Consider the following 13014-nt stretch of genomic DNA (forward strand, 5'->3'; position numbering starts at 1 on the left):
ATACAACTTTATTAAAAGAAAATTTACCCATTATTAGTTTTTTCCCTGCAGTGCAGGCTGTTTGGTGCCAGCTATGCAGAGTTGGACCATCTTGTTACAACTCCACTGGAAGGAGAATGGGCTTTCCCTGCCCATTCGTCCCTGGAGCATCTCCAGTTACTTTCCAGCTTTCTCCTCCCAAGTACCAATTCCGTGAATTCATGGCTGCTTTCCTAACTACTGCTGACAGCTGCTGTGTAATTCACCTGGCAGGCACCAGGCTGAGCCCTGTCCAAGCTGGGGTCTGTGCAGCCACAGCCACTTCAGGGAGTCACTGTCTTGTAGTTCCCCTGGGACAAGAAGCCTCCAAGGCCCCTGCTCCTTAATCTATGATAAATCAACTTCTCAAAGTTTGTGCTGGGGAATGTACAGGCATATGTGATAGGGTGGTGATGAGGGAGGGAAGGAAGGCAGATCCTGCTCTGCATCATCCGTTCTGTTACCCATTTACTTCTCCCAGTTACAGACCAAGTGAAAGGGTTGTGTGCAGCATTCAGGATTTGAACACAAATGTAAAAGACTCTTCTTCTTGATGGTAATAGCAGAGAACTGAAATGGCTGCATTGATGAATTGATTTGAGTACCCGCTTATGCTATCTAAAATAGGGAATATCATCAGAGTATTGCCCTATTTAAGTAATCATGGGTGGATTATTGCAAGGCAATGTGAAAAAAGAAAAGCAAATTTCCCCTAAATTTCAAAGAAGTCTCAGTTTTCCATGCTTTATCCTGGCTTTGGAGAAGTGATTTTTGCTGCCATAAAACAGTAAAGCAATACTTTCTGTAATCAGAGGGCCAGGTTGGGGTTTAGATAAAGATTTTTTCGGTGCACTGTTAGTAGTGCAGTGGAATTCAGTGGAATTACCAATTACTGTTAGTAAATCACCATTACAAAAACCTACACGTCTATCCGTTGCAATTATCCTGTAACGTTTACACAGAGAAGCCAGTGCAGCAGTATCCACATGACCCACCCACAAGAGAAGCAGAAGTCCTTATCCTCAAAATGTAGCACTCTTGAGATAACAGTCCTGCAAAAGACAAAGCATGTACTTAATGTAATGCATTGTGTCACTGAATGAGGTATTCATTTACCAAAAACCCGAGTTATTTTTGCAGGATTTGGTGAAGCCTGCTGCTGGTGTACACATCACCACCGGCCTGGCCTTTAGATTTTCTTGATGACTGCATATAATATCTGGGTTTTCTATTGCATAAATTTAGCTTCAAAGCTTTAACACAGCCATTTAAAAAAATCTCCACAAATCAAAAGCCAGTTGATACCAAAGGAAATGTTAAGGCTTTGAAAGAACAGCTATTCCAGGTGTTTCATTTTAGTTTTTAGTTCTGAGGCAAAAATCTTTTAGCACTTACCATCTTACATGTCTTAGAGCATTTTCTTGTGCTCATAGCACTCAGTTGCATGCATTGCCAATGCTGCAATTCAGCCCAAACTGCTATTTTGGCATTATATTAACTGTTTATACAGTTTGTAATTTGTCAGTTAAAAATACTTATAAAAAGAATGTGACTATTTGGAAAAATATCTTTCAAAAATATCCTCACTCAAAAAAGAAGCCTGTAGTAACAAACACTGCTGTTCCAGTGAGCAGCTTTGGTATATGTGGAGGCAAAGAAGGTTTTTATTTTGATTCTGCCAAAATTTCACTGCAATGTTGGCTGTGGTTGTGCTGGCAGCCTGTGCCAGCTGTCAGGTATCCTTTGAGGGAGCTGCTTAAAGGAACAAACCAGGCTGCCTGATTTAAACTGAAGGTTACAGCAATGCCAATCAATTAATCAGACACATTGGTAGATGCCAGATGTGGATAAAACCACATTACCACATTCTACTGGGGAGAGGTATATTGCAAATCTAACTCCATGTCTGAATGCCTGGAAGTTTGGCTGTGACAGGCATGACCAGTGTGCTGGGGTATTTCTGTGTTATCGGTACTGTTGGCTCAGTGTGCTTGCTGCTTTGTATCTCATGAGAAAATGCAGACCACTCCACTTTCCATCCTTCCCACCCACAGACATAGACGAATGTCGCTACGGCTACTGCCAGCAGCTGTGTGCCAACGTGCCCGGCTCCTACTCCTGCACGTGCAACCCAGGCTTCACCCTCAACGATGACGGGAGATCGTGCCAAGGTATGAGTATGGTAAACCATGGCTGAAATCTTTGGTCCCGCCTCAGCCACACCCTTAAATCTTGCTTGGTTTTTAGAACACAAGTAACCTTCCCAGCATTGCTTTTGAAAATGTTCACAGGTTTGTCAGACAGATATTTCTGTAGTTTCACAGTACCTCAAAGGGGTTCAGGTGCAACATGACTGGTGTATCAGGAGAAATATGCACAGAGGCCCAAACCTCAAGTCACTCAATTCAGTGGAATTACCAAGTGTTCCGGCACTGAATTTATTATTAAAATCTGAGGTTATGTGACCCAACTGAGACAGGTTAACTTTTGTCAGATCAGGTAAATCGGAGTCTCCAAAGATCTAGACTGGAGTCCTAAGCATTACACCACCTTTTGCTGTGATACGCTACCTCAAAGTCAACACAACCTCTCCACAGTCTCCCTAGCAAAGAAGAGAGCATCTTCCCACATGCTGCAGGAGACGGTCTGTGCTCAAGATGCCCAGAAGTTGTTCATGTCCTACAAGGAAAAAATATTGCTTTTGTTTTACCCCAAGGTTTCCATAAGGGCCTCTCATCATTGAATTATCTTTCTCAGGAAAATCCTGATTCATTTTTTCTCAGATCTGTTATGATAATATTGGTTCAATGGTTTTCAAATTGCAGGATAAGGACAGAAACATTTGTAATAAAAATTTAATCCCCATCTTCCATGTTATTTTTTTTACTGAAGTCATTCCCAAAATGCTTCACTTCCACACATGTTGTGTTTCCAACATGCTATTCCCAGGCATCAACCTGAATCCAAATAAACACTGACTTGGTTATATTTTTTCACAACAAATCATTCTGTCTGTACAGCTAACCTCTTTGAAATGCTCTGCAGAAAAAATGAAAATGGAGTTTGGGGAGAAGTCACTGATGAATTTGGCATTGGTTTCCCATAGATGTGAATGAATGTACAAGTGAAAACCCTTGCACTCAGACCTGTGTCAACACCTATGGCTCTTTTCTCTGCCGCTGTGAACCTGGCTATGAACTGGAAGCTGATGGAGTTAACTGCAGTGGTAACTCTCTTATTTACTGTTTTGCTTTCTTTAATTCTATGATGTTTACTTTTTTTAAAGGCATTGTTTTTACAAACTTTTTTAAAAGTTTTTTGCCTTGGTCCATGGTAGCATTAGGATAGCTGCAACTCATATGATCTTCTTTCCAGCTAAAGCACTCAGCAAATACCCAGGAAAGCTCCGTGGAGGAGGGCCACAAATGGTTTTAAAGAAATAAGCTAAATATTCAAAAGCTCCAAGGTAACAGCAAAACATAAGAAAGCACTTTGTAATGCTGAACAGGAAGCTTTATTAGAGCAAGTAGAGATAGTCTGAGGACATTCTTCCATGATTAAAGAAATAGTTTATATAAAGCACTTTTCCATTTGTCTGTTGAATGCATGTATTTCCCTTGCTCTTAATGACTGCTCACTTCTGCCTGAAAATTTCTCCAGTTTCCCCTGTATGGCTCTGGTTTCACTTTAAAAACAATATATGATTTCTTAGTACACTTATTGCTGACCTGTTCAGAACACAGCAGAATAAATTGTGCTTATGTTACTGTAATTTTTCCTCTTTGGTTTTTGTTTTTATTTTATTATTTTATTTTAATTGAAGGCAAAACTTATTTCTTTACTTATTGTACCATCAGCCTGATAAAATTAGAAAATTCAGCCAATATTTCTTGGAAAGAAAAATGTACTGGAAAATACTTGAGTTTTAATTTACAGTAAACAGATGTAATATGTTATTCCTGAGACAAAAGACATGTGAGATGCAGTGTACATGATTAGTGTTTCCCAAGATATTTTTCCTGAAAATCTCCTTGTTATAAGGGGAAGAACAAATATTAAATATCTAAAAGGTCTTAAGAATTAAACACCTAACTTAGTGTTCTGCATCCTGATGGATTTTCTTCTTCTAAGTTAGACTCCTGAATGTTTTTTATGTGTTCACCTCCTGAGCTACCTGGGGGTCTGAACCAGGTAAGTTCATTGCAATGCCCAATAAGGTGGTGCTTGAGCCTCATCCATGTCCAAGAGCTAAGCCAGCAAAAGGGTCTTTCCACCATCCAGATATAGACCAGAAAATCTTTTCTTGATAATCTTGTGCAAGAAATGTTTGACAAAGCAGGTTGAGTGTCTCTAGATGAGTTTCTTCCACTTCACAGCAATCACTAGACATCTGAGCCTCGCAAAGGGAATGCCTGGTTACAACACTCTTAAGAGACACCCAGGACTCAGATTTACTTCCACAGGAGTGGGGTTAGTCCATGGCCTAGCAGCCAACTTACCTTGAAGCTGGGAGGGTTTCTTGCCCCAATTCAAGGAGAGAGGCAGAGATTTCAACCTGGCTTTCCCAACATCATCATTTTCTAATCACGAGGTCTTTCAAGTGCATTAGATGTGCTCTGAAATTACAACCACCCTGTTGTCTGCACACAGTCAGCCAGGAGAATGCCAGGAGTGTTTAGGAACACTGTGGGCTCAACAGCAGGAATGTAGGACCCTCAGGGCTCTATGTCCCTCAGCACCTGACACCAGCCAAGCACCAGTTATACGAATCCAATATGCTGGAGGTCTGGGCTAGGATGCCAGAGGGTGGCTGATATCTCGGCCCCTTTATGGAGTCAGCCCTCAGTCCATGTAATTCCAGGAAGGTGTGTGTTTCAGTGAACTCACTGGGGACAAACTCACACAGTAACAGGACTATGTAGGTGTAGAGTTCCTTTCATCTCTCTTTTGAGAAGCTGATTTCGCCCTAAAGCCACTTGGGTTTATTTGGACTTCAAATACTTTCCAATCCATCTGCACAAAACACCAGAAGTGGATAAATAGACCAAGCCCAATTTAGAAGAAAGGGAAATTCAGTCTGAAGAGTAAAAGTGATTTTCCTGGGAGAGTCAACATGTCAGAGCTGGGAATAAGAACTTGGGAGTTCCTGGCTGGGGTTCTGGCCTTTGTTTCTTTCTTCCCCTGAACAGGGAAATAAGGAAATGATTAGTGGCAGCCTCCCTCGGCCTAGTGCCTTTGCATGTGTTTTCCCCTCAGTCAGCCATGCCTCCATGTGCACCTCTGAAGTTTGTCTTTCTCACTTGAGCACTGCTCTGCAGAACACAATGACTGGTCAATTCATGAGAGCAAGGGGGAAAGAGCACAGTTTCTGCTTTCAATCAGATATTTGACAGACTGCCTAGCTTCCTGGGTGTCTGGGAGAGGGCTGGACCTTCCACTGTGTCTGACCCAGGCTGGGATGTGCTCTTGTACTCTTGCTGGAATGACTTGGAAGTAACTGACTAGAGGCTAAGAAACATGAAACAAACAGGGCTGGCTGCAGGAGTTCTGCTGGAACCCATGCAGCCCTGGGAATGTGAAGCTTGCTCTCCAAAAGAAGGGAAAAAAAATAAAATAAAATAAAACTACTGCCAAGTCTGTCCTTTTAAATTACTGTTGCAGCTTTGTTGTCAGAGTATCTCTATCTCTGACGTAAAACAGAAATGAAAACATGGCCAACTGGTGACAGGTATTAGAAAAGAAAAATAAATAATTAAAAGCCATACATTGTGTTCAGCAGCAGCTTTGGTTCCCTTAGGAAAAAACAATGTTCAATGAAGAACTTATTCTATAGCATTTTGTCAGGTTGCTTCAGAGCTCTAGGGAGCTGGAGAGTGCCAGCCTCTAGCTGAGGTAATGAGCAGGTAGTCTGGGTGGCCACCTGCCTGCAGGACTGCTCTTCTGACAGTAAAGCCAAAGGCACTAAACTTTGGTTTTTGTGTTACTGCTGCAGACATGGACGAATGCAGCTTCTCAGAGTTCCTCTGCCAGCACGAATGTGTGAACGGGCCTGGTTCTTACTACTGTACCTGTCCTTCGGGCTATAACTTGCTTGACGACAGTAGAAGCTGCCAAGGTAACATTTCTGCACTGATTAAAACCCATGGGCACCAGAAAGTAGATCCCGTGTCTAGAAAGGTTTTCAAGAATTGAGATGCTTGTTCTTGGCCGTGCACAGTGAAATACTCGTAGGGGCCAATTATGCAATTGTAGCAAGAATCTCATCATGTGAATATTCCTGCTGAGGTGAATTGGTGTGTTGTTTTAAGTAAGACTTTATTGGCTAGGAAACAGGAAAGACCTCAAATGCTCTCCCCTCTGCTATACATCTCTACTTTTCCCATTCTCTAAGGTCGGAGAGTTTGAGCAGCCAATTCCTTTCCTTTTTTTTTTTTTTTTTTTTCTTTTTGCAGCATTTAGCATGTAGGAGCACTCTAATTAGCAGAAGTGAATGGAGTAAAAACTGATCTTAAAAGAGAGGACAGTTATAAAAAGGCCATCTCTCACAGTGCAAGAGTTTTATGAATTTTGGGGTAATTCTTTGAGATGGAAACCAGCTTGTAGGAGTGGTATCTTGTACATATTTCCCTGCTTTAGCCATTCTGTCATTCCTTGTGTTTTAGATATCAATGAATGTGAAATCAGAAACTTCACCTGCACTTCACAGCAAACATGTTTCAATATCCCAGGAGAATATAAATGTTTAGACCCAGTACGATGTGAGGAGCCTTATCTCCAGATTAATGAGAAGTGAGTAACATACCCACAGCCACAAAAGTAAATTCTATCTGTGAAAGTTGTATCTAAGGTAAACCAAAGAAGCTGCAATTTTACACTACATCCATGAAGTCTGCCTAAAGAGCTATACATACATTTTATTGCTAAATTTACCACTGATAAGCTTTATAAAAATAATAAATTGCAATTCCTTACCAGGTTACCAGGTGTGATGTGATATGATATGATATGATATGATATGATATGATATGATTGATATGATTGATATGATATGATATATCATACTCAGATGTATGTGAAGCTAGACTGGAAAAACAGCTCTCAGTTAGTTGAGAAAACAGCAAGGCTTGTGATTTAATAAGAGACATTTACTTACATAACTAACTGACTTCATATATGCTTAAATGCAGCCTGTTTATTAGTAGGAATATTTCCTGCAAACCATAACTAGTTTAGCCTAGCAAGTACTTTAAAATATGAGATGATAGTTAGAGCAGGATACAAGTAGTTTCTTATTGCTTAAAGGTTAAAAGTTCTGAATAGTTCACAGGCTGGTCCACCTTGCATAGAAATTGGGTATGTCTGGATGGGGCTGTTAGTACTGTTACTGTCTCAAGTGGGAATCATTCGAGCAAGCAAACAATAAACTCTACATTTCTAAAAATAGCCTGTTGCTTTTACATTTGTATGTATTTTCTGGGGCTCGAAATATTCAGACAGATCTCAATATACTGCAGTCCACATTATTTCATCCACAATGTTTGCACTAAACCAAATAACCTGGAACTGCTTGGTAGCCTCATATATTTTATAGAAAGGCAAGAGATTAATAATTAGATTCTTTCCTTTAGAATTTATGAGTCTATTTACATTGTTTTCCAAACTAGGGCAGCTGAAGAGTGGACACAGAGTATCTGTCTAGTTCTGGATCACCTTGGTGATAGAGTCTTAGACTGGAATTTGAAATAACTGAATCCTCTGTATCTAAATTCCCCAGAGCTCAGCTACAGAGTCCTTGCAGAGCAGCTTGCATCAGAACACCATCTCTGAGCTTTGTATTTGGTGGCTTTGGCTCATCTCTAGATGGGCCTGCACTTAATTTGTGACATATGCCCAGAAGTGGTCAGTATAAAAGCCAAGTGAATTCCTTGCATCTGTGTTTTCTGTGGAAGGAATTGGGTGTTCATAATGCCAGGAGCCTCTTGATGGGGGACATGCCAGATGCACTGTCTGAAATTGATGTCAGCAGTGGAGGTCATAGAAAAAATAGTAAAAAAGACCCTTGCCCAGTAAATTCCCCCAACATGGCTTTTATAAAGGGATATCCTGCTTTACAACTTCCTTAGAGTTCTCTGAAGAAATCAGCAGCATGTGGCTCGGGCACATGGACTAATGCGGTCTGTTTGCATTTCCAAAGGCTTCTGAAAAGACCCTCACATAGTTATTATGGAAATTAAGCAGTCATAAGTAACAGAGAAAAGTCCCTGGAATGGAAGAATAAGAAGCTGAAAAATAAAAATCAAACAGAGGATAGTATTAAATTGTCAACTTTCATGCAGAATTTCTGCAGAGGTCTGAGCTGGACCTACTTGGTCCATCATAAACAACCTGGGGAAAAGAATAAACCATGAGATGGAAAAAGTCTGCAACAATATCTGAAGACAGTAGATAAAAGAGTGGGTAGAAAAATATTACAGAATAAGCCTCAATGACTGTACAATAAAAATGGCAGATCAAAATCAGTGTTGATGAATTTAAAGTAAAAATAAAATCCCAAATTTGCAAATTAAATAAGGACCACTGATTTGATCATAATCCAGGCAAACTGAGATTTGAGGGTTATAGTTCCATGATCTGCAGTACTCACTACAGGTCAGAAAAGCAATTTGAATTTCAAATGTTAATAGGTAGAGAATATCCTTGGAGCATATGCTATTGTGTACCACATTAAGACTGTGAAGTTCCTTCCCCTCCTGTCAAAAGAAATACAACTGGATAAAGATTCATAAGAAGCAATGAGGATGACCAAAGTATGGAATAGCTTCCTTGTGGATAACAGCCAAATTAGAGCAGTTGAGCCATGAACAGGGTCAAATATGAAGCCCTGAGATGGGTGAGGAGGATGAGCAGGGATTGACTGTCTGCTCTCCTTTCAGGTGAACAGCTGGGAGCATCAGATAAAGACAGAAAGAGGCCATGCAAAAAGAGATGAAGGGGGCTGTAGGGCTTCTGGCCACAGGGGGCTGTGGATGCCAAACATTCATGTGGGAAGCTGGAAAAGCTCATGGATAAGAAATGCATCAATAGCTGACAAATAGAAAGAAGAAATTTTTGTTTCAAGGATTCCCTAAGTCACAATGAATTGGAGATTGTTGGTGGAAGTGTTGTATGCTTGTTGTATCCTCTTCTTCCTTAAGGCTCTGCATTTGATGTTAGAGCTTTGGTTTGAGCCAGGATGTCTACTGTATGTTTTCATGTATTATACAGAATATAGCGAAACAAAAATCACTACTGTTTATGTAGTACTATCAGTGAAATTATCTAATAATATTCTGGGGACAGTTCAGTTTAAATTACTATCAGAACAAACATGTACCGAGTATTCTACACCTGCAGGGCTGCTACAAAGAAAGTTCATGTTTTTGAGTGATCTAAGGAGAACGCCAAGGTATTTTGGCCGAGGAGACAAGAAAAAGGAGGCAGGATATAGGCCAGAACAGCAACACAGAAAATGCTAAAAGTGAGAAAATGCATTGAAAGTTTCATTGATTCTTTTAGCTGGTCAACAACATTATTTGTTTATTTATTTATGCACCTATATTAGCATATAAAGAATCAAATATTACAGCAATTTGTAACCCTTGCTGACGATTCTATCTTTGACAACCAGTCGCTGCATGTGTCCAGCTGAAAACCCTGGGTGCCGAGATCAGCCGTTCACCATCCTGTACAGAGTGATGGATATGGTGTCTGGGAGGTCTGTGCCTTCGGATATTTTTCAGATGCAAGCAACAACTCGCTACCCTGGAGCCTATTACATCTTCCAAATCAAATCAGGGAACGAGGGCAGGGAATTCTACATGCGGGTAAGTCTAGTGCTGACTGGGGGAAAACATGGAGTATCTTGTCGTTAGCTGAATGTGTGATAGCACAGCTGAGCTTTTCATGACTATCACTTAAACGGTCAGTATGAGGCTGCTTTTTTACACACAGATGTGCAGAGCAGTGTGCTGATCTGCAGGAACTGCTGGATCTCTCAGGAGAGTAACCTACCCAAAGCAAACATGCCTCTCCTATGAGACAGTAGGTTTAGGAAAGCCCAGAGCTGTACCCATGTCTAAGAATAGCTCAGGTTTCCCAAGCTCAAGAGAAACTATTGTGCCAAAATGTTTGATGGACAATCAACAACTGTCACCAAAAGACTCAATCTTTCTTGTCTGTTTTATTAAACCTTTTTGTTGGAAATTGAAAAACATGAAAATCAAAAAAGTAATCAAAAAACCCACCCCTTTATACCAAAAATTGACTTTCTGAGTTCTTTGCTTTCATTTGTTACGATTTTTTTTTCACTGAGAACACACGTATTATGCAGACAATGTTAAAGAAAATGTAATTACCTGAGGTTTTAAAATTTGTTTTCCTCAGAAGATTTCTGTATTCCCCAGTCATCTTTGGCACACCACCAACATGCAGAGATTACAGGGGTATCTGCAGAGAATGGGGCACATCCACAAGGGATATGATTCTCAGAAGGTTGATTTTCAGCCCCATGCAAACCCTGGTTCTGACATCCACATTGAATCCTGTTCTGTGGCTACTGAAGGTTCCCATCCCTCACGGACATGAGTAGTGGCATAGATTCCAGGACATATTTCTCACAAGAACCTCAGATTCCCACTGTAAGAAAAGGAAAATGTATCAAAATCCTGAATTGACAAGCAGTCCCATTACAATCATTTACATTTCACAAGAGCTCTCCTGTTGCAAAGTCGTTACTGATCCCACTGACCTTTTCCCCTCCTCTGGGCTGATTTAGCAGGTGCTGAGGCCCCAGCACTGCCCCATTGCCCGAGCCTGCTGTTCCAGTGATTCACCATGCAGCGTTCTCTGGGCAGTGGGGGGGCATGGCCAGCTGGGAGGGACACTGTGCCCTTGCTGAGGCATCAGGACCCGGCCTGGCAACATGCCTGGCACCTCCTCATGGCTGTGTCAGCCTTCTCTGATCAAAGGTAACAAACACCTCGTTTTGAGGTAGAACTGGATAGGTAAAGCAGGGCCCACTGTGCCTGTGTAAGCTCCCGACGGAAAACAAACTGCAGTTGGTTTTAACATCAGCAGCTCTGATTTTTAAATGCACGTAATCCACTGTTCTGGTCAGATATTGCAAAGGTCTGCTTCCATTTAATAAAGGACTGGTTTTCTGAAGTGCCATTGCATATTCAAAGCTCTCTTTGGAGAGTAAGGTTTGTACCATTAACATACACAATGTACCACAAACCCAGACACCATTCACGTGGGGAACGCCTCTTCTCCAGGTTCTTTAACAAAAGCCCTTCTGGGTGTCTGCTGCTTCACAGTAACTTTATATCAAACTAAAGAGTACTTCAATCAAACAAACAAACAAACAAACAGACAAAAAGGTATCATTACTTGTTTATAACCTAAATCCATGTTTTCATTTTTTAATTCTTTGGACAATAGCAAGTGTCTATGTTCAAGAGCTACTTTAATGTGCAGAGTTCTCAAAGGCTTTACCAACTGTAGAAGGTGACAGTTCACACTGAAAAGAAGCCAAATGCTGAAATGAAACTGTCCCATCAGCTGCAGTGGTTTCAAACAATGAAACAGAAAACACCTATTTTGTCTGCTTGAAGACTGTAGTGAGACAGTAGTTTTGAAGAACTAGTTTTGGCAATCTCACTTGCTTTCTCTTGTTTTATGCACAGCAAACGGGACCAATCAGTGCTACTCTGGTGATGACCCGGCCCGTGAAGGGGCCCCGCACTATCGAGTTGGACTTGGAAATGATCACTGTTAACACTGTCATCAACTTCAGAGGAAGCTCTGTCATCCGGCTGAGGATATTTGTATCACAGTACTCCTTCTAAACCCCGAGTTTGTGCCCTGGAAACATTAAGCCAAAAGAGACAGTTCCTCCTCTGCAGAACTCTCTCCTCAAAAGCCAGTACCTATAGCAGACCAAATCACTATTTCCACAGACCCGGTGGCCTATGCCTGTCTAGAGGCCTCTTCATGCACAGTCCCAACCAGGATGCAAACATCTGAAGATCCCATATGATTGTCTGTGTGGTCACGTATTTTAAGGACTCTTCTTCTCACTGCAAACACTTCTAGGGCATGAGTCTATGTGAAAGACTGTGAACCTTTGTAGCTCCAAGGCTGCTTAGCAGAAAGCACCAAAAAAACTGAGGAAAAAGCTGGCTTTTGCAATCTTGCCTTTTTAAAATTTTTTTTTCATTATAAATGAAAAGCAGACAAACAAGCAGAAAGAGAAACAAAAAACCCACCTATTGAAACAAGGGACCTCAGAAGTCCCAATTTGCATTCCCTATTATCTCTGGAATTATCAGTCAGGCACTTTGTTTCAATTCACCCTGCATTTGTCTTAGTTTCACCTGGGTTTTTTCATTCTATTTTATAGTTAAAATTCATTGTAAATTCATTCCAAAAATCATGTTGTACTATGTAATCTTTTGCTTTCTGACAAAGTGTCACATGTTTGGGTTCCTTTCTGTATTAAATCTTTCTATATAACAGAGTTCACAGAAATCTATCACTGGATGGTATGTTTTACAGCATTTAGGATTTTATGCTTATTTACACTCAAGATCTTTGACACAGGCCTCCACTGCCAGAATAGTGTCCAGCATAAGTAGGGACTTTACAGCAGATAAGAATCAGAATTCTATTTTTCCCTGTTTTCCTGAGTATAATAGTTGCAAACAGTTTGTAATGGCTACAAGGTAGTAATACTAACTCTATAGTTATGGCTGCAATTAATCTCCTGTTCAAAGACCACTCAGGTCAGACCTGTCCTAATTCCTTCAGAAAATATGATTTTTTTTTTCCACTTACAATCTCTCTCCTACACTTCTAACATGGGGGGGAAATAGCTGAAAAGGACCAGGACCAGTCTTATTCATGCTTCTACCACAAAGCAGACTGGAGTATAGCAGTACCCCAATCTCAAACAGTGGG

The 13014-nt window shown here is 40.8% G+C and overlaps 1 protein-coding gene across 1 annotated transcript in view; it reads left to right on the forward strand.

Moving 5' to 3' along the window:
- Positions 1-12574, forward strand: part of FBLN5 (fibulin 5) — a 45367-nt gene extending 32793 nt beyond the window's left edge. Inside the window, exons 6-11 of the mRNA XM_053946390.1 lie at positions 2073-2189; positions 3125-3244; positions 6011-6133; positions 6681-6807; positions 9686-9881; positions 11742-12574. Of these exons, the coding sequence (XP_053802365.1) occupies positions 2073-2189; positions 3125-3244; positions 6011-6133; positions 6681-6807; positions 9686-9881; positions 11742-11903 (845 nt within the window). The 3' untranslated portion in view covers positions 11904-12574. The remainder of the gene's footprint in view (positions 1-2072; positions 2190-3124; positions 3245-6010; positions 6134-6680; positions 6808-9685; positions 9882-11741) is intronic.
- Positions 12575-13014: the final 440 nt, after the last annotated feature.

The sequence above is a fragment of the Vidua chalybeata genome, chromosome 6 (assembly GCF_026979565.1).
Source record: "Vidua chalybeata isolate OUT-0048 chromosome 6, bVidCha1 merged haplotype, whole genome shotgun sequence".
NCBI lineage: Eukaryota > Metazoa > Chordata > Aves > Passeriformes > Viduidae > Vidua > Vidua chalybeata.